At 38.3% G+C, this 27,837-nt stretch overlaps 5 protein-coding genes across 5 annotated transcripts; 2 read left to right on the top strand and 3 right to left on the bottom strand.

The window, feature by feature from the left end:
* Positions 1-126: 126 nt before the first annotated feature.
* LOC136261392 (protein kinase C and casein kinase substrate in neurons protein 1-like) lies at positions 127-9,607 on the bottom strand. Its single transcript, XM_066055396.1, has 4 exons — positions 8,687-9,607; positions 8,422-8,542; positions 8,290-8,369; positions 127-581 (listed from the first exon to the last, which is right to left on the bottom strand). The coding sequence occupies exons 1-4, from the start codon at positions 9,466-9,468 to the stop codon at positions 203-205; spliced, it is 1,362 nt and encodes a 453-aa protein (XP_065911468.1). The 5' UTR covers positions 9,469-9,607; the 3' UTR covers positions 127-202.
* LOC136261396 (small ribosomal subunit protein eS10-like) lies at positions 9,555-11,097 on the top strand. The gene is made up of 6 exons (XM_066055403.1): positions 9,555-9,661; positions 9,776-9,920; positions 9,973-10,045; positions 10,093-10,194; positions 10,243-10,358; positions 10,994-11,097. The coding sequence occupies exons 2-6, from the start codon at positions 9,777-9,779 to the stop codon at positions 11,036-11,038; spliced, it is 480 nt and encodes a 159-aa protein (XP_065911475.1). The 5' UTR covers positions 9,555-9,661; position 9,776; the 3' UTR covers positions 11,039-11,097.
* Positions 11,030-22,584, bottom strand: LOC136261390 (dynein axonemal intermediate chain 7-like). The gene is made up of 17 exons (XM_066055394.1): positions 22,362-22,584; positions 22,235-22,310; positions 21,358-21,554; positions 20,696-20,839; positions 20,565-20,645; positions 20,108-20,277; positions 18,907-19,156; positions 18,046-18,105; positions 16,991-17,249; positions 16,685-16,778; positions 15,057-15,163; positions 12,873-13,039; positions 12,318-12,413; positions 12,197-12,268; positions 11,738-11,875; positions 11,299-11,397; positions 11,030-11,244 (listed from the first exon to the last, which is right to left on the bottom strand). The coding sequence occupies exons 1-17, from the start codon at positions 22,362-22,364 to the stop codon at positions 11,107-11,109; spliced, it is 2,151 nt and encodes a 716-aa protein (XP_065911466.1). The 5' UTR covers positions 22,365-22,584; the 3' UTR covers positions 11,030-11,106.
* Positions 22,412-24,632, top strand: LOC136261391 (mitochondrial intermediate peptidase-like). The gene has a single exon (XM_066055395.1). The coding sequence runs from the start codon at positions 22,460-22,462 to the stop codon at positions 24,518-24,520; it is 2,061 nt and encodes a 686-aa protein (XP_065911467.1). The 5' UTR covers positions 22,412-22,459; the 3' UTR covers positions 24,521-24,632.
* LOC136261398 (uncharacterized) lies at positions 24,552-25,233 on the bottom strand. The gene is made up of 3 exons (XM_066055405.1): positions 25,011-25,233; positions 24,877-24,960; positions 24,552-24,825 (listed from the first exon to the last, which is right to left on the bottom strand). Exons 1-3 carry the CDS (start codon positions 25,151-25,153, stop codon positions 24,696-24,698), a joined length of 357 nt encoding a protein of 118 aa, XP_065911477.1. The 5' UTR covers positions 25,154-25,233; the 3' UTR covers positions 24,552-24,695.
* Positions 25,234-27,837: the final 2,604 nt, after the last annotated feature.

Below are 27,837 nucleotides of genomic sequence, written 5' to 3'. Positions count from 1 at the left end.
CAAACATGAGACTGACCCTGAGAAGATTGCACAGTTGGTGGAAAGGGGACACTTCGTTGTGAAAGAGATCAAGGCACTCTACATGTTGAAGAAATACCGAACACTTAAAAAAAGATATTCTCCACCTTAACACATAATATCACATTGATACAAATTTGTTTAAAAACAAGTCATATTATATACACAGTGTACACAATTAATGTCATTTTTTAAGTTCCTCAAAATAAGCAAATGGAACATATCCTAGTTTACCATCCATAACACCCTGTGCCCATCCATCCTCACATTGTTTAATAATACGCACTATATCACCCTCTTTAAAGCTCAGGTCGTCGTCATCTTCCCCACTAAACTCATACATTGCCCTCATTGGTACACCTTCTTCAGATTTTCGTTGGTTTTTTGGTATGACCTGGGCATACATTGGATCACTCTCAACTTCATCATGGTGGTCTTCATCTGGAGGTACTGGCCATTCGTCATCATTGGTGGAGCTGTGGTGACGGGTAGGGGAATCCCGGCCTCCTTCACTCACATGTACACTACTGTTCTCACTATCACCACCAGTATGGTTGAACTTGCTACAGCAAGAGACAAAATGATATGACAGTAGTGTGTTACACAAAAGGACATGTGAGTACATAATATTACACTGCATGTTAGTTTTGAGCCAGGCATCAACTCAAATAATTTACAGTATCTCAACTCGCAACTCCAAACTGACACAAGGCGCGCCCCAGATTGTTAATGGTGACAGTCACAGTCATGTGACCTGAGCTTTCTATGTTAGGTTGGGGCAATGTCTGGGGCCTTACACCACTTTTTTCTTTGAACCAATCAACCTGTGTAAACAACTCTTATAATTGTTGCTGTTTTGTTTTACCTTGAACCTTCATCTGTTTTGAGCAATTCCAAACAATTAATCTGGCAATTAAATTATAAATGTAATTGATTTTGACAACTAGTGGCATTTGTTTCCTAACAAAATTATCAATGAGCTATATAGCTACTGGTAATGTGTTATGCTACCATACACACACTAAATATAACACTTCACACCTCAGATCAAAAAAGCTGCCCAGGCTACATTCACAATGTAGCCCAGTTGGTGACTTCCCCAGGGTACAACTGGGCAGTAAGGCCATACCTATTTGATCTTATGTTGTGCGGGCAAAATTATTTTAAATTTGGGTAGGTAGGTCGGTTTGAAAATGAAAATGATAGAAGTTTTAAATGCAAGCATACAAAATGCAAATAATGAATGTAGCTATAATAGTACATACACAGTTAAAAATCTAGGTTTCATACTCTTCTAGTAGCATCAGATATCTCCAAATAGTATAGGGGCACAACCAAAAAATCGTGCACTTTTTCATAAAGCCATAAAACTTTCTACAAAGATAGTGCTCCTCAATACATGTATTTTTAGATATAGTGCCATCGTTGATTTGACCTTTGGTGACCTTTACGGCCATTTTGTACAGAAAATTGCTCATTTTTGTCTTTAACTCCCTGAGGCACTAATTAACTTGTTAAATCATGGTACCAAAATAAAGATCTTGTTGATAGAAACAACTTGGTTTTTATTTGAAGTCAATAGGTGAATTCATTCTTAAGTTATGAGTATTTTATTAGTTGAAAAAGTTGATAAATTTATGCATAATTATCTGCCCACAGGTAATTCACACCTCAAGGGCAGGTAAATTTATCAAATTTTGCAGCTAGTAAAAATGACCATAACGTTGTAATGAAATCACCAATTGACTTCAAATAAAAACCAACGTGTTTCTATCAGCAAGATCTTTTGATTGGTACCATGTTTTAACAAGTTAATTATTGCCTCAGGGAGTTAAAGACACAAATGATCAATTTTCTGTACAAAAATGGCCGTAAAGGTCACCAAAGGTCAAATCAGCGATGGCACTATATCTAAAAATGCATGTCATGAGGAGTACTATTTATGTGGAAAGTTTCGTGGCTTTATGAAAAAGTGCACAATATTGCCAATTTTGGGGGCTATGCCACTATACTAAAAAGAGCTTTCCCATTGTATTCTACAATTTTAGAGCATTGGACGATCTTCAATGGTCCCTTTGGACTATATCACGAGGGTGTTGATGATGTGTTGTCTTTAATTAAGTACACGTGATCCGCACACGTGATTTTCAAAATTATTTCATTTGAAGAAATATGCAGTCGGTCGGGCCCACGCAACATAAGATCAAATAGGTATGGCCTAAGTATAATAGACATAAAGGCCAAAATTGATTGTGGTGATGGATTAATGCTCACATGATTAGCATGCATGACCATGAAAACCATTGACACGGAAAGCATTTTGTTATCCTTGCCATTCTTGGGCTAAGGTGAAAACTAATGTTACACACAGCAAGCATTTCCACACATTTTCGAATATGGACCACACCCACACTACTGAAATTACCATTCTACAAGCAAGTTGACCTACCTAGGCCTTTAGTAAACTCCATAATTATGCCAAGAACAATTCAATAGCACTGATTAAAAACCGATGCAACTGAAATTCTCTGTGATATCTCTAAGATTTGTCTGTTAACGTACCAGCTACTAGAGTTGCAACGATATGGCAGATAAACGTATCAATATATTGTCTCTGATATATCACGATACAGCAATATATCACACGATACACATGTGTAGTTTGATAAAGTCTACTGCAAAGGTGAACTAGTAACCTATATAGTAGACTAGCTACAGTGTACTCATTATTGTAATATTTGTATTATGTTACATGCTTACTTGTTACTATTGTTTTCATATAGTAACTTAGCAGACATTGGATCAGTATGTTCTAAGCTTATTTTCCAGAAGAATCAACTAAAGAACACTATAACGTATATGTATGATCTTCACCAGTTAAAGTTGATGATATAATAAAAGCATGTAAAAGACAACGTGATCACACTACTACTACCACTACTACATGTTAGACAGTTTATGCAGTTTTGTTTTCATATAGGAAAATGAGTTTGTCAATATTATCGGACGTTAAACGAGATCTTTTCTCAGAAACCAAGTTTCCAGTAGTACTGAAAAGTCACTCGCTAGGTACGCTAGTGGCTGTGATGCACAAAAACTTTTTGGCAAGTAAGGTGAGATATTTGTATAATGACTCGCGTTCCTTCCACCATAATAAAGATTGCTTGTTTTCTAAACTAACTGGTTCCTCAAGTTCATACTTTTGTAGTTCTGTTTCAGCAACCTCTGAAGCAGCACCATTTCTCCTGCCCTTGGTCTAAAAGCACCATCAAAAAAACTTCTCTAACTTTGTACACTTAGGTTGTGGTTCCTCTGATTGTTCAGCACAAGAGCATGTGGTAGATTCAGACTGATTTGCTGTTTGTTCTGTCTCTAGGTTAACTTCCCTTTCTTGTAATATTGTAGATGTTAGCTCAATCCTGACTGCACTTCACACTGCCCTTTTTTGTCGTTCTGTAAGCATCGGAAGCTGGATCCAAGTACATGGATACATGAAGTATATTTTCAATTTCATCACCTTGGTATCTAGTTATCAAATCTTGCTTTATTTTTTCTTTAATTTTCTGTAACATCTTTATCACTGCTGTCTGTAACTAGTAACACTATTAAAAGACGGTTTAGTATTGGGAATACCACACCAATAGTTGGGTAAAAATTTCTATTGCCTGGTAATAATGTTCCAAAATTTTAACCAATTCCTCCATGGTAGCAATTTCATTTGTAGAAGGCATGAGTGATCTATTACCTCCATCTTCCAACAGCATAGCACAAATAGCTTGTTGTTGCTCTAAGAACCTCTTTAACATTTCGTATGTGCTACCCCATCTTGTGATGCAGTCATTTATCAACTGGTGTTCAGGTAAGCCCAACAGCTTTTGCTTCTCTCTTAATTTTGACATAGATTTTGGTGATCTATGAAAATGGGCCACTGGTCTTCCAACTCGAGCGAGTGCTGTGTGGACTTTTAGCACATCAAATGCTTTCTTCACCCCAAGTTGCAATGTGTGGCCAATACAAGGGAAGTTGAACAAATCCAGATCACTGATTGCATTTACCATATTTTTGGCATTGTCGGTAACTACAGCCACTACTTTTTCATTGTTAATGTTCCAGTCACTCAACATCTGTTGAATTGCAGTGCTAATATTAGTAGCTGCATGCTCACCTGGTAGTTCCTTTGTTGATAAACAGTAACTCGCAAGTTCCCATGAAGAGGTGACACAGTGAACAGTGAGGCTAATATAAGCTTTTTGTGCTATGCTGAGCTGTCCAGATATCCGTAGTCACACTGCAGTACTGCACAGAAGATAACAATTTCTCAGTTTTCTCTCTTTTACGGATGTACAAAGCTGGAATCACCATATTTGTAAAGTAAGGTCGAGACGGAATTTTAAAACGTGGCTCAGCTGTGTACATCAATTGTTTGAATCCAGCGTTCTCCACCACAGACAACGGCTGCATATCAGACGCAATGAAGTTACCAACTGCTTCAACCAAACCTTGCCATCGTTCACTATCTTTTGGTAGCGGCTGACTCCGTTCTAATACCTTTAGTAGCGTTGGCTGCGCTTGTTCTAAAAGTTTGTTTTTGTCTCCCTCCTCCCTTAACAATAGTGAGTATTCATTTCGATGGTGCCATTCCAAATGAGTACAAAGGTTAGTTGTATTCTTAGAATATAAAACTTCTAACAAACAAAGTCAACAAACAGCTTTCTCTCTTACCAGAATCCCTTCTTCATTAGTGAAAAACACAAGATGCTTCCACACGTGGCTTTTCCCGTAGGGTTTCAGACTGCCAGACGCCATTTTCAACAACTTAGCAAATACATTAATTGGCTCAAGTGCGCATGCGCAAATATCGATTAATCGATATATCGATTCACTTAAATTTGAATCGATCCTGTATCACTCTCATCATGCATCGATTCATATCGATACATCGATATATCGTTGCAACTCTACCAGCTACTAACCCATAATCAAAATTTTCACTTCACAAGTGTTACATATTAGGGCATTTGGGATTTTGATATTTCAGCCCTTGGGCTGTCAGGCATACATATTAGGCATAGCCCTTATGCTCATGTTACAACTATTACATCTAAAATATGAACAGAGAAATTTTTGACAAATTGCAAACAAATTATCAAACACCATTACATTTTTGTCTATAAATATAAAATAGACAATAGACTATAGACTGAAAATGTATGAGAAAGCACTGCCACGGGGTTGCTTCCAAACTACCATGTCTTTACCCATAATTATATACCCAAGTTAGGAGTACTATGTTGCCACATGTGGATAACAAATTGTCAACTACAGTGCAACAAGTCTTCCACATAATATGTGACCTAATTTTAGAAAACCGTCGATATCTGCACAATTTTCAAAATGTATTTATTTGTTTTTTGTTTTCTACAGGGACAGAGGAATGGACTAGCTAAATTTCAGCTTCATAAGTTAAGTAGCATTGGAAATACAGCACTAGACAGCCGGACGAGCAAATAAATTGGTATGTACAGAAGCTATCGAGAAAAGAATCCACAGGCACTTACATAAACCATCATAACGTACTGATACAATGGCGTACTGAATTGAATCTTCACTCATTGCGTTCGCCATGAATTTGTGCATCCACCAAGATATAGTTTTTGCCCCAGGCATGCTTCTGTGTTCGAGAAGGAAGACAAATTCACTGAAAAACGATCATCAGTAAATTCTTTCGTCACCACAACATAAACAAACGTCTGTAACTTTGAAATCCTTTCGTGTATGGAGATGAAACATAGATTTTTGTACTCCCTATGAACAGGTGAACACAATGATGCCCAGGATTTATTCATTGGAGGCTTAATTCGCCCACCAGTGAGGCAATAAAAACTTGCATAAATTTTTTTCAGGAGCTTGTGTTTTTTACCCATAGTTTTTAAATGAGTTTTATTACAAAAGTACTATTGTGCGTATATCGACGGTTTTCCAAAATTCGGTCACATATGTTCTAAGCATTCACATGGTACTCCTAAACCACTTCTCTTCTTGGTACAAATACCTATGGGTAGCAAATTTTCAAAATTGACATTTGATTTGTGAAATTTTACTATGAACTGCTCAGCACACTATTGACATTGTGAACATTTTAGCACTCAAAATTTAGAAGAAAAGTCATGCATTTGTGAAAACTTTACCTCTTGAAAATAATCTGCTATACAAAGCAATAGTGGGGGGACTTTCATAAAATTTGAATGGGCAACTACGGAAGAAAATTGTTAAGGATTTATATCTCAGCCAAGAAAGAAGCTATCTAGTTCTAACTTGCTGGTATGGCCATACAGTAACAGAAAAAATAATGGTCCAACACAAAAATCACTTGTGTGTATTCATCATAATATCTTATGACAGGTTAGAGCTCGATATCTTATTTCTTGGCTGAGATAAGATATGAAAATTTTCTTCCTATGGTCATCCATACAAATTCTATGAAAGTATCCCTACTATAACAGCCATTTTTACGTCTGACGTAATTGCTCCAATGGAACCTGCCCTAAGTGACCTTGGAATGTAGGTAAAACTCAGAACAGGAATTGGACAGGAATACTTGATACATGTACGGAGTTATAACTTGCTCTTTCATATGTTTGGCTTTGTACTCCACCTATAAGCATATTGTCAATATGTATTTAGTCCTGATAGAAATCACTATGAAGACGTACAAAATAATCTGGCTTCTTAACAATAATAACTCATCATGATACAATTTTATGCCATCAAAATTTGAATAGTGGAATGATGGATGGTTAGCACACACTAAGCAATAATATAAATCAATGGGGGGCAGGACATACACTTAATCGTGTAACTGCAATTCTACGAGCCGCCTTATAAAATGGGTAGAATATAAATTTCTAATTCTCCTTTTAATAAATAGGTGAGTGCAAGAGTTCATAATATACGTATATATTGAGGAGAGTATCCTACTCTCATATACCCCTGTAGAAGGGCATATCGTGAAGTTATGACATAGCACTTCTGAGTTCGTCCGTTTTTCCTTGTATAATTATAATGATGTCATTAGTTGAACATGGTATCGATTGAACACGTGCCTAACAACGTTGCTAGCAACCTAATTAACTCCAGCTCTAAGCGTTTCTCACCGAACTACAATCATTCCTTCATGGGTTTAGACCGTTTCGTAGGTGTTTCTTGTTAGGCCATTTGCGAATACGGCTATCCTGAGCGTCATGATCGAGTGTGAAATGGTGTTAACTATTCTTGCACTTTTATGGCTGCTTGTATGTCACAAACCACAATATTATTTCATTATGTCATAACTTCATGATACACCCTTCTACAGGGGTATATGAGAGTAGGATACTCTCCTCAGTATATATATTATGAAGTCTTGGTGAGTGTATGCATGCAAAGCAAGCTCAGAGCTGCTTCCTTCCTGGGCTTATTTCCACTGGTTACACACTCTTAAACATTAGCAGTGACAAATTAAGAACTGGTCAGGATTCATTAATGGACTACATCATGAGGTTCAACATTTCAATAATCAATGCCATGCCTGGCAGACAGACGGCATAAGAGCCACTCAGAAACAACTTTGTTTATGTGCCAACTTGTCTGTCATTTATTGTGTTCCATGTAGCTAGCTGTAAAAGGCTAAGGTTGCATACTATACAGTATAGGCAGAAATTTTGATTTTCATGGAAATGTGTAACTGAATATTTCACCTTTTTTATTCACGAAATTCAGAAACATAACCTAAGATAATAGTATTTTCATGACTTGCATAATTTTCATACCCCTTGAAAGTTTTGCCAAAGTACTCTGGGGCTTAAAGATCTCTCCCATTGCAGTGAAGAAGGTAGATGTAATTGTGGGAGAATGAGATGTCATTATAACCGAATTAAAATTATTTTAGATTTTTTTTTAATTCTAAGAGGGAACAATGATTGGGAAAATGTTCAGCATTGCTCCTTAAGACAACAATTTCCCGAATAGCAAATTTAGAAGCTTCCAGATTTGCACAGCTGACTACCCCACTGTTACATTACAACAACATAACAAGTTTGCATGTTTATTCATTCTTGTCAATCACTACCAATAAACAGTACAATATTTTACATTATCACTAACTGTGCACATATGAAAATGAATATCCACCTACAATAGCCTCATGTACTTAGTAAACAACCAATTTCAATTAATCACACATATAACCCATGTATAATTTCAGTTTAAATGTGTGTATAATATGCACTTTACCTGCCACCAAGTTGTGGAGAGCCGTTGGTCATCGGTGTGTTTGCACGTGATGTCATCTTAGCTGTCCCTGGTAAATATTCCTATAGCACGGAGAATTTCTAATACAATAATATTCATTTGTTTTTATTTCACCTCAAAGTCAGGCCAACTATAACCCATTCCAGCACCAAATGTGTCTGTGTAATACTTCAAGTCTTGTTCTGCATCGACACGTGATATAGTCTCTGAAAATTCCCTGTAAATCTCAGGCATCCTGGGAGACAGTAATATCATTCATATTATCTAGCTGAAGCCACAACACACACAAAATCACAACATATGGACAGTAACCAATATTTACTGAAACCAATACAATTGACATCATAAACTGATTATGGTACAGTACACAAAACATCACCTTGGATCCACAGTTAGGTCTATTGCTTGCATGTAAGAGAAGATGGTGGATTTGAAGAATTCCATTCGACGCTTCTCAAATTGCTGACATCTATCAAACTCAACTGTCATGTCTTCAATATATCTGCTCTGGTATTGCTTCAGATCTGCTAACTTGTGTTCGTATTTTGCCTTAGTCCTTTCCACTTCTCCTTGGCTTTTGTCTCGCCTGTCTCGAGCACGCTGGCATTGTTCGTAAGTAGAGTCCTGGCTATTCTGAACAGCATTGACAGTTCTTTCTTGTGCATCTAATTCCTTGGCTGCATTGTGGAACACTTTTTTCGATTTCTGTGTCTTTAACAATTTCTTTTCCCAAGGTTTTTGGGCTCTCTGAAAGTTTTCATCAGTTTTTTTCGTCTCCTTCCAATGTAGCAAAGACTTGTGGTAATTTTCACCTTTCCAACAATTCATGGCTGGTATAACTTCCTCCTGGATGCGTCTCTGGCAGTCTAGATGGCACTCAGCCACCCGCTGGGCTTCTCTCAGTTGCCCCTTCCAGCCTGTTTCCAGCGAACCATATTCTGAATTCTTTGCTATCATGTCTTCCCATTTTTTCGCCCATTCTTGCAATCGTTTGGCGTACTTAGCCTCAATTTCGGCTCGTTCGTTAATCATTTTGCCATATTCGACGCACAGCTTCGCTCCATCGTCCACTCGCTTCACTACACGCTTGTAATTTCCGATATCCCAAAAGCTGTCCGTCATGGCAGCGATAAAATCTTCCTCGCTTTTAGCTTCTTCCATCTCCCGTTTCAAAATACTTAAGTGCTATATTTCAAAATCCCAGAGGTGTAATAAATCCTCTATTGTTCACAAAACATGAAGGTAGCCTTTGAAATGCGACCTATTGCTTTGGTAACGGCACACGCCCCTAAATTAAACCACGTGATTACCACGTCAGGTCCTTGTTCTTTTAGTAGCACACCAAGAAAGGCAGGTGGGTCTATTATCCGTGAAGATAGACAGAATCGCTGGTGTTTTCTCTCTAGCTCTAGCACTATTGGTGCAATTGTGATGTTCTTTTTTACGTGGTCTTGTTATTTTGCTGTAGGATGCTGATCCCGAAAAAGAACCGGGTCGCTATTTACGAGTTCCTCTTTAAAGAGGGGGTAATGGTAGCGAAGAAGGATTTCAACTTACCGCAACACCCGGAACTTGAGGGAGTACCTAACCTACACGTCATTAAAGCTATGCAGGTACAGAGGGTGATATTCTTATAGAAACGTGAGTGTATTCTAATTGTTTTAGTCACTGCGATCTCGTGGATATGTCACTGAGCGCTTTGCGTGGTCTCACTATTATTGGTACCTAACGAATGATGGTAAGTGTATGAGGCCTTAGTGACATATAAGGAACATCTGTCTACAGGTATTCAATATTTACGAGATTTCCTACATCTACCACAAGAAATTGTTCCAGCAACTCTTAAGAGACCTGTACGGACAGAAACAGCAAGGGCTAAGCCTAAAGGTTTGATAGAGCATTTACAGGTGAATGCTGCATGGTTGGCTTGTGTAGGTTTTTCGGAAGGCATGGGAGGGAAGGATGACAGAGGTGACAGGGATTCTTACAGAAAGATGCCTTCAGAGTATGAGAAAAAAGCTGGAGCTGGTTCAGACTTTCAACCAGAATTTGTAAGTTACTGCACACTGTGTTTTTGACAGAACCATCTCATCATGGAGACCTAGTGTGTTGCGCCATAAGCTTGTCAGTGCTAAGAGTTGCTAAACATAAGCTGTGTTGATGGAACTAGTTCATGTATCAATGCCAGTGTTTTATTCACATCAATCAGCAGTCTTTCATTAGTGATAATTTTACATGCCATTTGTATGGGCTGTTCAGGTATTATGGTTTCCCTGATGATGTTGCCATATGCAAGGATTAGTAAACGCTTCTTGTGCTGATTGCATAATTGCTACAACATATAACAAGACGCTACCAATTACTATACTTGGTATGTGGTTGTTTGTCAACTCACATTCCTTCCTCATCAAAAGCACCCCCTTGTAGCTGGCTCTCATTGTGTGTTCACAAGGACGTGTTCTTGTTGGCATACAAAATAGGGCTGGCTGTTAGCTTGAGTGGTCGTCGCGAGGAAGGAAAGCAAACCACAGTTGGTGGGTGCAGCGTGGGAGCACCTCTTTCTCAATGTGCACTGACCACTTCTGCAAACCCAACTGTTACATATACTTACAGTTGTCTACATGTATTATATAAACTAACATACACAGTTTATGATTTAGTAACATCACTACTATATTTTCTATAGCGTGGTGGATTCGGCAGGGGCAGAGGAGGATTTGGAGCACCATAAACCCTGTGCTATATTTCTTTATTATTTACACATCAATGATGAAATTTATAATGTAAAAACTGTACACATCACGAGTATGTTAGAGGCTTGGTGGAGACTAGCCAACGTCTAATACACTCTACATGACATGCACTGGTTTGCTTCATTCGTTCCTTCGCTGCTTGCGTTAGTACTTTATCCATTGTGGAGAAGATGTCTGGATGATGCTACAGAATGGATAGGCATATGTAGTATGACATCATTGACAATTGTATGAATACCTCATGGTTATCAGCTACATCTGCCATAAATTGCTCATCCCCATCCTTCATTTTCAACTTGCAGCTTCTAAGACCAGCAATGTACAGCTCCCATGGGGACTAGAGAGCATACCATACATAGTAAGAGTCGATAGGCAAGGATAAATTAAAACATGTTACTGGCAAACTGATCTTAAATGGTACCTAAGTATGAAATTTGGTATGTGCATGGGTATTGAATATTTTAAAGCTATTCTATGAATTTTATTTGACACTTTGTAGTGAGTCTGGAGCACAATGATTCTATTGGTATTGTAGTTCAGTTCCAGCTTTAAACCAAGAGCTTATAATAATAATAGTGCCCCCACTATCTTGTAGCAGCATAATGGTATTTTTTTTGCTTGACCCACAAGGTCCTACAATGCATCACCTAGTACCAAGAGTTCTTGTACATACTCACTTGTTGGTCAACACATTCACAAGCTTGCACCACAAACTGTTGTTCATTCACTTCACTGCTCCACTTGCTCCAAGCAAACCCAACCACACAACTGAGTAGTGACATCTGCTTGTACACCTCAGTCTCAACTTGTTCATCCTAAACACAACGATGTTGAACTTGTAGAGTTATGCATCAAACATGTACAGTTAGACCACAATACAATGTATGGCCAACTACTGTGTACTTATGGCAATAGGATATGATCAATATTAGTATCGGGTGCCATGTTCGTTTATACAATTTAACATGTCAATACAAACAAGGGGCTAAGTATGAACTACCCTATTTAGTATTTATCTCCTTTTTAGTCTTGTGTAGCTGAACCACCCTGTCAATGCAACAACAGGGAAAAGTGGTCTGGCCACACAAGATACAGCTTCCCTTTTTGTTGTACTGGCTGCTTACAGAGAATCATACCTTCTTAATAATACTGACATAGTTATCAGCGTCATGTTCAGGAAATAGGTTCACCCCAGCACGAAGTAGCAACTATAGCACAATAAACGCTGGATTAATCATCATGGGAGTTTGTTGGTACCTTTTTGAGTTCTGAAAATGTTGTCCATTGTTTTAGCAGTTGCGGCAATATTGGTGAATCATTGGCAGTAGCAGACACAAGACTACACTGCTTCTCCTACAGTGATACATGTGAACAAGTTTACAATAAGTATCTAGCAGAGGAATAGTGGTCATATCTTTAGTATTACCACCTCATTATAGTAACCATGTCAAGGTTCCAAACATAGTTAATCATGACCTCATTAATAAGACCACCTGACCATATCAAGTAGCTAAAGTGTACTTCATGACCTCAGTAATAAGACCACCTCATTATAGTGACCATATCAGGATCATATGGAGGGAAACTTAGGTGCAGGCAAAATTTGTCACCTCTACCAAAGCTTCCCTCTGTACGGTGGCCACCTCATTATAGTGACCATGCCAAGTAGGTCCCAAACATAGCCAAGGTGTACCTCATAATCATTGTAGTGACCATATCAAATAGGTACAAATTTATCCACCTCGTTATATTGAATGTTTTAATCCAACCATTATGCACAATAGAGAAAAAAAACTCTCTAGAATTTCATACCTTTATTTCAATGGCGACTTCTAGTGTGGCTCCAGTGATAGTGTACAATGTGTGATCATTAGCTAGTGGTCTCATCTCCCATGTCTGGTAAGGCATGTTAGTGTAACGGTCCAACATGATGGCAATGGGAGTGAAGTGGTGAGCCATACAGCTAACTGTCTGTGACTCTACACAACACGTACTGTGTAAAATGTAACATGCCTTTGTTAGCTTTTATGTAAGCATGCTGTATGTACAATTCAATATATGAACTCTGGTCCATAGTGACCATCAGTTTGTTAAAAAAAATCTGGGCTTTTATGAACTACAACCATACCTTTGAACATAAAGGATAAAATATTGGAAATGAGAACACTGATCAAAAGGGAAGCCAACTCACTCATGATAACAAGTACACAAAAAAAAGGAATTTTCAACTAGAGTAGGGACCATAGCACATCGATAAAAAGTACTGAAACAAGTTGGAGTAGTTTATGATATTAAATCACAGTAAAACAATAAGAAGTGTTATATCCCTACTGGGCATTTCCATTATGGTATCTTGAGCATAGTAGGGATATAACACTTCTTATTGTTTTACTGTGATTTAATATCATCCACTACTCCAGCTTGTTTCAGTACTTTTTATCGATGTGTTATGGTCCCTACTCTAGTTGAAAATTCCAATTTTTTTTGTGTACTTGTTTGTTAAATTTTTTTTGTAAATAATTATGATGACTGGTAAACCCACACACACCGCATCTGAAATGGCGCCGCATGCCCCAGCTATATCAATTATCGTCTGAAAAGTGAAGTATCCATTACGCTTCGTTGTCAGCTATGTTCAACCTGTTACACAACATTTCGAATTAAGAACTGTTCGAAAGCACCAATCCACGCATGCCGAAAGAAAGAAATGGTGCCGCACGCCCCAGTTTTATCAATTATTGTCTGAAAAGTGAAGTAACCATTACGCTTTGTTGTTGTTTGTCTCCAGAATTTTTTTTTTTTTTTTTTTTTTTAACGTTTTGTTGTCGGCTATGTTCAACCCGTTACACAGCAGTACAAATCAAGCACCGTTTGAAAAATACCTCTGCAATCAAAATAGCCACTATGAAAAACACAGACGATTTCCGTTACGAAGGAAAGCCATCATGTGCTACCACCAAATCAACACTTTTCACTGTCAGCCAAGATGAATGGGACACAAAGGAGGACACTGCTAAGTCCATGAAGAATGCATTGTACATACTGCAGTATGCCAAAAGGCACCTCTCGGGTCAAAGCAACGTCGAACAGTGAAAAAATCAAGCCCGTAGCCTTAGCCATTATCAAGTTACGCTTGTCTGAAGGCATCGGGAAGTCAGTCAGTCAGTCAGTCAGTCAGTCAGTCAGTCACTAGAAAATTCCGTTAAATTTTGATTGGCCGTAAATATTATGTCAGACATTTGAGCAAAAAGATTTTGAAATATTTTTAGCAGGTCAAGCAGTACTACAAATGAGCCAAATTTCAAGATCATGTGTAATTGCATCCATGAGTTATTAAATGTTTTTGAGGATTCAGCTCAACACAAATAAACAATACAAGCAAACATTAAAACATACCATGCTCTTTGCAATATATTACAAAGAGACAGCTAAGCCAACCAAACTTTCAGATCAACCCGAAACGCTTTCAACAAGTTGCTACAGAATTTTAAAAATATATTAATTACAATACATTTCCTATGGGGAAGTCATATAAGTACAGTGTCCATTACAGCCCTTTCCCGAATTTGTAATGGAGCCAAACTGTATGTGTCTGTTGTTGACACCTTTGCTGTTACCACTAATCATCTGGTTGGCTGAAATGGTAACTCTGTTGAGAAAAAATCCACTTTTTAATTTTTAGCTGTTTTTTTTTTTCAGGATTCAGCTCAACTTGTACATACTATAGTTTTACCTAACCAATACTGCCTCATCATCGTCAGGGAAAATTGAGGCTGGTTTTTGGGTGATGTTATTTTGTGGGCCACGCCTACTCATTTGTGGTCCCTACTATACAGTATTATCATACTGTATGATACTATTGTACTGTATGATAAGCTCCAGTATACACAGAGAAAAAGGAAACCCTACATCTCCATACACTGTATGTCATAACACAACATTTCCCTCACATACTACAAACATTTCCCTAGTTCACAGGTTCAAGGGTAACCATACCAGTGTCAATCTTGACATCATCTAAACCTCCAATACGCCATATTCTGGCTGACTGGTCCCAGCGAGCAAGCTTGGTGTCTTCATTAACCATCACATCTTTAGGGAGCCTATAGAATATGTATGTTAGTAGATCAACACCTAATAACACACTATCAGCAGTTACTATTGATTTAGAGAAGTGACTGACCTTATAACTATCTGTATGGGGATTTTCAATGACATTTTCAAGGGAAGAACATTTCAATGTGTGCACACAAACATCCTATACCTCAAGCTGTTAATTTGATCAAAGGTGAAATTTACACAGTGTTTGTAGTTTGTACAGGACTACATAGACACACTCTGCCATACAAGATATTTTGAATTTAGCTGGTCTTAACAAATTAGTCAGTGACTAAGGCAAGTGTTATATAGCTTACCAGTTGATAGTATAATAAATCGTTAGCTCTTTCTAACAGCTATTGGTCCATTCAATAGGAAAATTCTGTAGATGTAGCGGTTATCTACTAGTCTATAAGCCACCAAGCAACCATAGCCACTAACTGTATTCTAACATTACAATAAAATAGATCCTTGTTTTCTTTGCTCATCAAGTTATATAGAGCTATAAATATCTAATTACTCTAATAGAACGCACACCATGGCCAGAATATACTCTAATTGAGCAGTCATTTTTGGATTAAAGCTTTCAGATAACCAATGACTGTAATTGCATCAACTCTATTTGTGACCAGATCTGCGAAAAGGAGTCTTATAGCCTTTTCAAGTTTGACAAGTCATAACTCATCATGTGTTTACCCTATTGTCTTAAAATGACACCAGGAATAGTGCTACGTTAGTTAGGAGTGTAAAGGGACCACATTTCAGGCTGGTACCATACTCACAAGTCAAGTTATGGATTACCAAGTACATGCAATTGGAAAGGCTATATAAGACCCCTTTTCGCAGATCTGATCACATTTTATATAAGGGTTAGGCAAAGTGTAGTAAGTATAAGCCTAACATGTTGGCTTCACAACTTTGTGCTAATAATATGGCATTCATCTTGTAGTCTTGATCAGATGTACTGAGACCAGGTCACTGTATAGCAAAGGTAATTTTAAAATCTTGTCATTCGTGTACAACTACATGTGCCTAAGGTCAAAAGTTCACCTACTTATTAGAACATACAAGTTATAGTTATAGTACAAACTAAAGTTGCAACATTGTGGTATTTCAATATTATTGTCTCTCATTGTATCAAGATACAGTGATATATCACTGGATACAAAGTGGAGTATAAACATAGGCCAGTGTTTGTAACTTTTTTTGGTAATAACAAAGCTTTTTTTCTTTTCCAAAATGCTAAATAATTATTTAAGTATGAAAACCGGCTTCTACAACATACAATAAGTTGATTAATGAGAATGTTAGGCCTACTACACATCGATATATCATGATACACGATATATCGATTTACCCTAATTTAGTATCGATACGTATCATAACCTTAACGTATGATTGATATACAATAATATCAATGTATTGTTGCATCTCCCATACAAATGTTCTCTTGAACCCATGAAAACCACTCATAACAAAAGAGATGAACACATATCACCACTTTGTATTGGTATAAACACACTCACTTCATTGATATGTTGAATGCTGCCCATGTTGCTGAACCCAATACAGCATTGGGGTCCACTGGATAAGGTTGTGATAATACTCCATTATCAGTCACTGTGTAACATATGTATATTAAATATTAAAAATTACTTTTCTCCTATATTTCTATCTCTAATGACTTGATACAATAGTACATTCTATGCCCAACTGTATTGGTGCCAAAACTTTGTGTCTGATTTTCATGCATATCTGTACCAAAGGGATCAATTCCACTGTGATATGTACATACCTACAGTATATACTGTACAAACAATACACTAGCTCACCTTGTCTAATAGTCCATCCACTAACACATTTTGGTTGGGGTGGTAAACGCAGCAACTCCAACATAATCAGACCCCCAGCAGCAGGGACATAAGCTCTCAAATCTAGTTCATCCACAGGACCCAACGGCTTCTCAACAGTGGCAGCCGCAGCATCATCTTGTGGTTTATCTGATGGAGCAGTACTCCCTTCTTCATTGTCTTCACCACCAATATTAGTGTCATCCTCTTCTTCTTCATTAGCAACTTGTACTGCACTAGCCTGTGAGTAACAGTGTTAGTCTTTATGTAACAAGTCTACCACTGAACAACTGCACACTTCACCACACATGTTTCAAGGCTTTGCTACAGTGAAAACTGAATGAAGTGGAGCTACTAACTCTTAAAGACTCTCCGAATAAGGGCACTTCCCCATAATACGAATATTTTAGTTCAACAGGTTTCAATTTTTTGAGGAAAACTTCTACAGCAAAAAATAGGCCGCACTTCCTGGTCCCAAAATGTCCATTGTAGATAGGGTAATTCCATCGCATTTATAAATTAAGTGTTAATTAAGTAAGTGGCTATATTAGGAAGGTCAGTTTGTGGACAAACAATAAATTGAGAGATACCCAGTTTAGACAAGTAATTTTATTTATGTTGCAACCAGATCATGTTTCACTGTATAGAGCAGTCCCAAATTTCCCCTGTGAAGCACTCTCCAATGTACAGTGGTAAACTTGTTTACAGATGTCATGGGACAAGTATACAGTAGTGAATATGTTGAAGATCATAAAATGAGGAAGTGTACATGCACAGAGGCCGTACATATGAAGTGTACATGTAAACAGTTGATCAGTCATCCTCCAATATGTGACCATCAATGTTACATATGTCCTGCCTACGCATACCCTAAAAGAGAGAATTTGAATGACAAATTCCCTACTCCCGGGGATAACAGACATTTGTGCAATGTAATATGTTTATGCTGGAGTAAGCAGGAGTAGTATTGAAGTGTAGACAGTGCAGTTTATTTAGATGGAATATGTTGTAGCACAGTACACTACATGTGCACACACCTCCTTGTCACTAGCTGCAATACTGCCACTCTCAACAGCATCTCCTTCAGTTGTAGTGGTCTATAACAACATGTTATCATTGCATACACCTTATCAATTGTATCAACTACAATTATGTAGTACATAGCTGTACCTTATCAGGGATGTGCCCACAGTAGTTAGTACCGACCACCACTCAAATAAATTAACCACAACTACCACTATAAATTCACCTCTGACATACATAGGTTAAGGCCCCATACAAGATTTCTGGATTCATCCCTGTCTCTTGTAGCCACCACTATTCTAAACTTGGGTACATTCCTGCCTCAGTGTGCATACTATGCTATGTACGCCAGCTTTAAAAAGGAAAAAAAATGGCACAAAAAAAAGTGTAAATGCATTAATACTGGATGAAACCTAACTAATTTGCATACACATGTGTATCCAAACACACCAAATGGTCTAGAGGAACTTCACCACTACCATAACTATATGTAAATTGGAGGGATCACGATTGGATGGAATTTTGCAGATTTAGATTTTCCCTACCAGATGTGTGTACATTGTTAGTTTCAGTATGTTTTGCTCATTACCAACTACTTCAATTGTGACAATGTGGAACCTGGTTTGCTGTTATACTATTAGTTCCCTATTTCCACAGAAAAGAGCATTATCTCAACATCTTGGTATAGGAAGTCAATCAGTTCTACACACATCCTTGAAGAGGCCCCAATGCGTACTGTATGATAATATACCTCTAAAATATTTGAGGGAGATCACAGGATGCACACATAGTGTAGTGGATTATTTAGTGACTACTTATGCACACATGGATGCATGCAAAACATTACAAACACACACAAACACACACACACACACCTCAGTGGGTTGATCATTGCTCTCAGCATTCTCTACTGGTTCCACTGCAGTAGATGACTTCTCCATTGTATCAGTATTGTCACCTTCCTGTTTAGGAGTGTCACCATCACTACCAGCATCAATGACAGTCTCTTTGTCAAGTTGTTGTGTTAATGGCGGCCACACCACACGCACTGCCACATCTGCCAGTTGCAGTGGCTTTGGGATCTCAATAGTAAGGTCTTGTTCATTGAAAGAGAATGACTTCAACCTGTCAACAAACACAGAATATCTGTAGTAATCCTGAACATGTATTATTACACTATTACTGCACATTTGACACATGCACACGCACACTCACTCACTAAGTGGATTTTTTGTAACTTAGTCCAATCAATTATCAAAAGTCCTATATTGACTTTTCCAGTCAGTTTATGTATGTATGGATTAAGTGTCCCATTAACAGGCTATGCTACACAGGATAAAACTGTGTGTTATGTATTTCTTTCTCTGCAGTGAATTGAATCAAACTTTTCACTTAATTTACAACACAAATTATGTAGTCTAACAAGTTACGAGCATGCAGAAGCTACAATTTTACATTTTCTATTTTAAGTACAGCATGACCCTATTTTTAGACCCTTTTTGTGGTGAATTTTGGAAGTGTCTAAGTTACTTAGACCCTTTTCATGTTTACTTAGACCCTTTCATGTTTAGTTAGACCCTTTTCATGTTTATTACGCGCACCCGGACTGGTAGCGTTGGCAACGCATCGCCACCTGAAAATTAATTTTAAACCCGTAACTGTTGTTACGGGTGGAGTAATGGCTTGTTTCTACTAATGAACGCTACATTTCTCTGTCACAAGCAGCTGTCAACAATGTTAAGGTACAACAACTACATAAAGGGTCTAAATAACTTAGACTTCAGACCACAGGGGTCTAAGTAATTTAGTAACCCTCAGGCCCTGTAGTAGCGCCTTCGCTTCGCTCAGGCGCCACGACACAGGGCCATCGGTTACTAAATTACTTAGACCCCTGTGGTCTGAAGTCTAACTATTACTTAGACACTGTAGTTAACATACAAAAGACTCAATCAGCCACTATAAAGTGGCTTCCATACAACTTCACAATTCCTTGGAAATGTTACATGTGTAAGTGGAAATGTCTGGGTCTGTAACCTGACAATATCACACATACTGACACAGTTAAAGTTAAAACACCTTGGATTCTTTGACAGGTTTCCCCAAATGCAGAAAGCCATATTAGATATTTTGTGCTCCAGTTTGAGATTTGATTCAGAGTCAAGGTATTTTTCACTGCCCTCCCCCAACACACAACTTGTAGTTCTGTCCACCTTAGCACTAATAATAGTCCTAATCCTTGTGATCACCTGAGTATTGAAATATGTTATGACCAGACATTAATGACAGCTAGACACACACAGACATTGTTAGTATTACAGTTTGCTAATACTTTTATTACATACATGCAAATGGATACAGCGACAACAAAGAAATGTTAAGTATATATAACACTTCAAAAAATATGTTAACAACATCTAATAACACACATACACAAACATACATGTACACAGACACACACATGCACAAACAAACTAGTACAATCTTGAAGAACAAAAGTCGTTTTGCATTCTACTACATGCATTAGTGTACACACCTCCTCTAGAAGTTCCCGATGCTTATCAGTTACAGAGGGAAGATGTTTATCATCCAATATACACTGTATTTCTTCACACAACTAGGAGAAGACAATAATGTACAGTATATGTATGTATGGTACTAGTCTACCCGCAATGCCTCTGAAATGCTAGCAAATGTTGTCTCAACATCTTTGACATCATCAACATCTTGTTCCCAGCACTGCAAGTAAGTGTTGAGCTCACTCTCACTCAGAGGGTTAGGCAATTTCTCACAAGACAAATATCTATTCCACTACAATAAGAAAGCAATGTAATAATAACAGATTACAAAAGCAATACATGCAAAATATAGAACTCAACTCAAGAACAAATAAACAATATCAGAATGCTTAACAAACTCTTCAAATAACATGCTATACAAATATACTATACATTTATCACATATATCTGATGTATCAATTTCTCGAAATCATTGAAATGATATTCAAGTCTACAATCATACAAACTGTCTACAGCTATACATACAAACTTTGACAACAACAAAAAACATGCATCAAATCCTTTAGCCATGTAATGTCCATATACCACAACGTATATGTTTTGGAGGAGGAACTTTTTGCGAATGATTATAATCTTGTGAAAATTAAAGGATGAAAATTTCACAAATCTTCTAGCTGGTTAACTGGATATTCACAGCACATTAATTTTGTAAAAGTTTCTCTTTACAAAAATACTCCGTTGTACAGTATATTGTGTGCGTGTGCGTGTGCGTGTGCGTGTGCGTGTGCGTGTGCGTGTGTGTGTGATTACTTGTATCTCTTTCCATTGTTCAGCCTTCCATTCATCAAAACAGTCCTTCTGATGAACTAGCCACACGTCCAATGCAGCAGTCTCCTTAGCAAACCTTGCATCTTCTATAGCTTGTAAACGTTCTCTTTCCTCCTGTGCTCTTCTCTCCTCTTCTTCTCTTTGTCTTCTTTCTTCCTCCTCCTGTAGTCTCCTTGCCTCTAATGTTGACAATCCATTAAGAGTATTAAATAGTATGATACGATCTAGAAAATCACCTAGGATTTATTAGGGAATTGAGGCTTGGGTGAAACATAATATTATAATAAAACCATTAAAATAAATAGCGTTAGCTGGCAATGGGAGAATAGCGGTGATGTCTCACACTCATAGGTGTGTTGGCTCAAATCTCAGTTTTAGGTTTAATCCAACTTATTTTTAAGCTGTTACAGTAAAGCCTCTCTCAACAAAAAGCCTATCTCAATGAAAAGCCCCTCTCAAAACCATAAGCCTCTCTTAAGTTTTCAAACTGTTACAGTAAAGCCTCTCTTAACGAACTCTCTAAAGTAAGGATACAACAGAGAAAATCTCCATAACAACAGATTGGTCCCAAGAGGCTGGCAATATCTATACATTTTAAGTAAACCAGCAATAAGTAGCTAAACATTCTGGATCCCAAAGAGTATGACTGTCTGTTACAGACCAATTTTCTGAGTAATGATCAGCTTTCCTGACCATGTACTCATTAACGGGGAGAAAAGTGGTCTGGCCACGTGATGGCAACATACTGTAGCTGTAGTCACATTAACCTAACTCTGTACAGTTAGTTCTAGTGTTGTGTGATCGATGATGTACTACCCCAAGGTATGTTTTCCCACTTTCTGATGTGCATGCAGCTTACCTTCTTCAGCAGCTTTCCTTTCAGCTTCTTCTTTCTTTAGTTTCTCCTTTTCTGCTTTGGTTAGTTTTTTAGGAGGCTGTAATCACCCCCAACAATGTACATCATTTTAGGCACACAAAAACCTCACCATTTTATTCCGTCTGATGCCCTCCTTTTAATACATTGCTATGGAAACTACCAAATCGATCACGTGATTAAAAGGTCCATGTTCCACGTGCGGTCGCAATGTTAAGATTCACAGCCAGGTCTTTGGCTCGTCGAGCGTTAATCAGCCGTCCAATCATCCGGAGTCTGACTACTTCGCGTTATTTATCTGCAAATGGACTCTATGATATTCCTGAATTGGAGAAGAAAGAAGGTTTCACTGTTCTTACCAAGGACGCGCTTAAAAAGGGCGCTACAATTGTAGATCGAATTATAACACATCCATCGGATTCTATAGAGATATTAAAAGACTTCGATGAATTGTCTACCGTCCTCTGCAAGGTAGCTGATGTGTCAGAATGCATCAGGCAAGTACACCCAGATGATGAGTATACGAACTCTGCACACTCCGCCAACACATCTATCAACAATTACGTGGAGCAGCTTAATACCAATCCGGCCCTGTATGGGTCACTAAAAGCATTCATGGAACATGAGGGATATGCCAACTTGGACGATGAAGCAAAGCAAGCTGCAGCACAATTCATGGAGGACTTTAAAGTCAGTGGAATACACTTGGATGATGATACCAGAGCCAAATGTGTGCAGTTACATGGCCAAGCATTGGCCTATGGACAATCACTGGTCTATAACAGCTTTTTGCCAACAAGACTATTGAAGGAAAGGTGTCCTACAATTTTAAAGAACAATTTTAAGTCAGATTCCAATTTGGTATTTGTGACTCATCCAGTAACTTATTCAGAAGATTCTGAGCTGCGAGCTATGAGCTACCTCGCTTACTATGGCTACAATCCATCCATTAATGATGTGCTTGTAAGCCTTCTTAACACAAGACAGGAGCTGGCTGATACAATAGGGTACAAGTCTCATGCCCATCGTTCGCTTGCCACTATGATGGCAAAGAAGCCAGGAACAGTTGAAAATTTTCTTGAAAAGCTGTCTGAAAAGGTTTACCCTATTGCTAAGAGTGAGATTGGTAAAATGTTAGAGTTGAAAGCATCTGTTCCTAACCAGATTGATCCAAAGACAATCCACCCATGGGACTTGGCTTTCCTTGAGAAGACTTACAGAGAGCAGCTTTCAATGGTGAAACAGACTGAGGTGAGCCAGTATTTTGAGCTTGATGGTTGCATGGAAAGACTTGGTGAGCTCCTAAATGCTTTGTTTGGTGTGAAATTATTGAAAGGATCTGTGAAGGATGGAGAATTGTGGCATGACGATATAGAAAAATATGTTGTGGTGGATGAAAATAGTCAGCTTCTGGGGACAATTTATTTTGATTTCTTTCCAAGATCGACAAAGGGAGTTTACAATTGTCATTTCACCATTCAGGTTGGCCGAGAGACTAGCAGTGGGGAGTCAGAGCTGCCCATCATAACACTGTGTTTTGATTTCCCCAAACCAGAGCGTAATGATGCACCCGTCCTACTACCTTTTGAAGCTGTTGACAATCTCTTCCATGAAATGGGGCATGCCATGCACACAATATTTGGCCGCACCAAATACCAAACAGTGTCTGGTACACGTTGTTCAACCGACTTTGCCGAAGTACCATCAATACTAATGAATGAGTACTTTCTCAAGGACACCCGGGTGTTAGAGAGAGTTGGAGTGCATCATAAGACTGGTCGTTCCTTACCCAATGAAGTCATGAGGAACATTAAACTGTCAGCATCGCTGTTTCCTGCCCTCGAGACCCAAACTCAAGTCTTCTATGCTCTTTATGACCAGATGGCCCACTTGAGTGCTCCCAACGAATCAACCCAAACAACATTCCGTAATATCTACAATAAGTATATGCCTATGCAATACATTGAACAAACAGCCTGGTACCTTCGTTTCCACCACCTTCATGGCTATGGAGCTAGATATTACTCTTACCTATGGTCACGAGCCATCGCTGCCATGATTTGGGAGACATGCTTTAAAGAGAATCCTTTCTCTAGAGAAATGGGAGAGAAGTATAGGAGAGAGCTATTGCAATATGGCGGGAGCAGAGATCCATGGGAGATGGTTGCTAAGATTTTGGGGCACCAGCCATCAGTTGATGATATGGTTGAAGCATTAGCAAAGGATGTCATGCAACGCAAGAGAAGTGCTCCATCTATTTTAGTAGCCTAGAAGTACATAACTTATTTAAAATTTACACAAATTTTCGTTGTAATTTTAATTCGATGTAATTATAGTTAAATACATATTCTTATTTAGTGCATTCAAACGTGAAGTAGTTAAATTGTTCAGTAGAAAAGGTTACTTGAGGGGCCATTACATTTACAAGGAAGCGATTAATGGCTAACTATACTTTAACAGAGGACGGCTTGTCCGTTTCTTTCTTCACTTCACGTTCTTGGTTCTCCTTATTCGATACTTCAAGTTTGGATTTTGACGGCTTTGAAATGCTCTGAATCATCTTTCCTCTCGGCTTCCTGTGTCAAGTAAATCAAAGACTGTGATAGTTAACAGCAATTAGCGCTTACATTGGCTTGCCCTGTTCGCTTCTTTTGTTCATTAACTTTTGTGTGCAGGGTGACACTAGTGCGTCTGTAGGACTCATGAAGTGTCTGTAAACCAAGTACAATAGCCTGAGCAACCAAAACGTCATTTTACTTACGCTGGTCCCCTCCAGCGGTCTTTGTTCTGTGGAGTTGGGCCGGCTGTCCTTGACACTGTGACAGCATTCTTTGGAGTAGCCTTTGGCGGATCCATGTTTGTAAACGTTTCTTCTGACTTGGTCTGCTTTTCTGGAGTAGCCATTTCTGTCTTCGGCTTTCGATCAACTTTCGCGCTGTTCAATTCAAATTTCAAATCTATGACTTTCACGTGATTTGAATGACGTGAATGATACAGTATTAATTCTGTAGATGCGCTTACGCAACAAATGGAGGCGCTGGGAAGTTCGTGTGTTGCTGGACAGCTATTATATGTGAGTAATTCATAGTACTCGTGTTTAGCTTAAACTATAAACTTTGTATATATAGTTACCAGTCTAATTGTAAGCGCAGTACTTCAATAAGCGCCTGGCTATTGAGTAACCCTGTATTTACAGGCCTAGCCTTCTCACAGGTCCCTAGTGGGATATAATACATAGAGGGCATGCGATCTGCTCTAAACTATTGAGTAATCTACTGTCTGTTAATGTTTTAGGCCAGTACTTAGCAGCCACATTCACAAGAGCCTATGTTGAGTACTATTTAGATAGTCTCTTGCAGGTCTTGCCCAGACCACATTGTGTTGGGGTGGTTTCCCACCTAGGAAAAAAACAGTCAGACAAACAAGAAGTTACTATACCTAAGGCCCCTATTTGGTGATTATTAGTTTCTCATCCACCGCCCGCATCCTTCTTAGCCTACCGCATGGTAAGCCATTATTTACTCTGTGCATGCTAAGAAGAACACGTGATACCAAACTGTTATGACATGTTGTTGATGAACACTACAATGCGCTATATATCGCCAGGAGAACTGTTGTTTCCTTAGCAAATTGCTGCAGTGCCAGTTGCAATCGTGCTCTATCGACTTCATCAAAGCAGGGCTTTCAATTGACTGTCAAAAAACAGTTGGTGATCACGAAAAGTAGAATCAGCTGGTGAAGGAAATGTTTGTAGTAAGAAAGAAAGACAATTTGGACAAGGTCTGTACATCAGTGTGTTAATATTATAAAATAATGGCATAATGGTAATACCCTCCCGCCCGCATCATAATAATTAGAAAGGCTGGATGAGAAACTAATAATCACCGAATAGTGGCCTAAGGGGGGAACTATACCTTAAAGGGAAAGCAAGAAATTATTGTGCTGCTTAATTTTTGTATTGTGCTCAAATTCATAAATTTTTATGGTACTGTTTGTAGCTACCTATATTTATAGCAGTTTACCTGAGTTTAGCTTTCACTAGACAATTCCACACTATACTCAGAGTGGCTGTAAAATATATAAGGATCCCAAGATTGTGCTCTGACCTTAGTCTTGTACCCAGACCACTTTTTTTCCGTTTGTATTTGGGTAGGGGGGAAAACATTATTTTTACTTTTTCGCAGCTTGTTTGCAGCGAAAGCATTAGTTTAACTTTGTTATTACTGTGAAGACCTCAAAATGGAGTATAAAAGCTTACTGTACTTATAAATTACATAGTAAAGATCCTATATACTCGATGCATTAATTACACATTCTGGAAGTTTCCATAAGATTGTTCCATTGTCAAATTGTTGAAGGGAAAAAGGAGTAGTGGTAGGAGTTGATTCTGATGGGAGGTGGTAAAAATCTCACCTCTTGTATTATGAATAGGTGGTCAGGGAAAGAGAATGTCATTGTGTTGATTTCTGCTAAATTATTAACAATCTTGTACAAAGATATCACTTTTGGTTCATTAGTAGTGGCTTGTTTGCAGCCCTTTAAACAATCCCCAGAATCTGGGGATTCAAAACGAATAGCTATTGGAGTTACACTGGACCCTTTTCCCCCACCCAAACGCAAAAGAGATAAAGCAGTCTTGGTACAAGACTACTCTGGCCTACAGAGGATCCAGGCATGGATTGCATCAGAGATAATATAGTACAGGGATTCGCAACAGTGACGTCATTTCCGTAGGAACTAATAGTTTTATGTACGGACAATCCTCGTTACGGGTTTGATGGGTCTTGGTTACGGGCTCAGAATCAGCATCGCTTTGCAAAATATAACCTTCATACAAATCTTCAGTCATTGGGGACTTAGTTGATGCTTAAAATATTCTCATACCTTGTCACAATTCTTAGTAATAGTGCCACAAAATTATTGGTGCCACGCCTGAGCAACCACAGCGAAGAAGCTCCGAGACAAACTGGCTGCAAACCGCCGTGATTTGATAACACTCACTTAATCTAATAGTGAATAGGAAACTGTCAAGGTAAATTCAAGAAGAAACAAAGTATAGTTGGTGAGATATCGCCACCCTACCCATAACAATGATTGTCCGTAGTGACGTCACTGTTGCGAATCCCTACTTGTACTGTATTATCTATGATTGCATCAAGCAGAATGAAATATAATGTCAATAAATCTAGTGTCATAACAGATAACTACCATACAACCAAACAGAGCGGCTCTACTACTGTGCAATAAGTTAGTGATAACTAACTTATCACCCTGTGGTGACTAGTTTGTGACATAATATCAACCTTGAATGGTATTATTTAGCAATGGAGCAAGAAGCCAAATGCAGAAATGTTAAACACCAGTACAGCACTCACGCCTGCTAAATCTTATGACAAAATGGTTATATTGCTACGATAAGTTAAACAAATGTCAAGAAACAGTCTGTGTTAATTTTTTCACTTGCTCTACCAATCAGTATGGTGAAGAGCCAACTTGTTCCAATAACTTCTGGCTCCATCATTTTACCTTGAGAGCAATCCTCACCACTTTTTAGCCCTTACATGCCACATGATGCCACTCCACCAACC

The sequence above is a fragment of the Dysidea avara genome, chromosome 7 (genome assembly GCF_963678975.1).
Source record: "Dysidea avara chromosome 7, odDysAvar1.4, whole genome shotgun sequence".
NCBI classification, from domain to species: Eukaryota; Metazoa; Porifera; class Demospongiae; order Dictyoceratida; family Dysideidae; genus Dysidea; species Dysidea avara.
The sequence above is the reverse complement of the archived record's forward strand: the minus strand, read 5'-3'. Positions and strand labels throughout refer to the sequence as shown.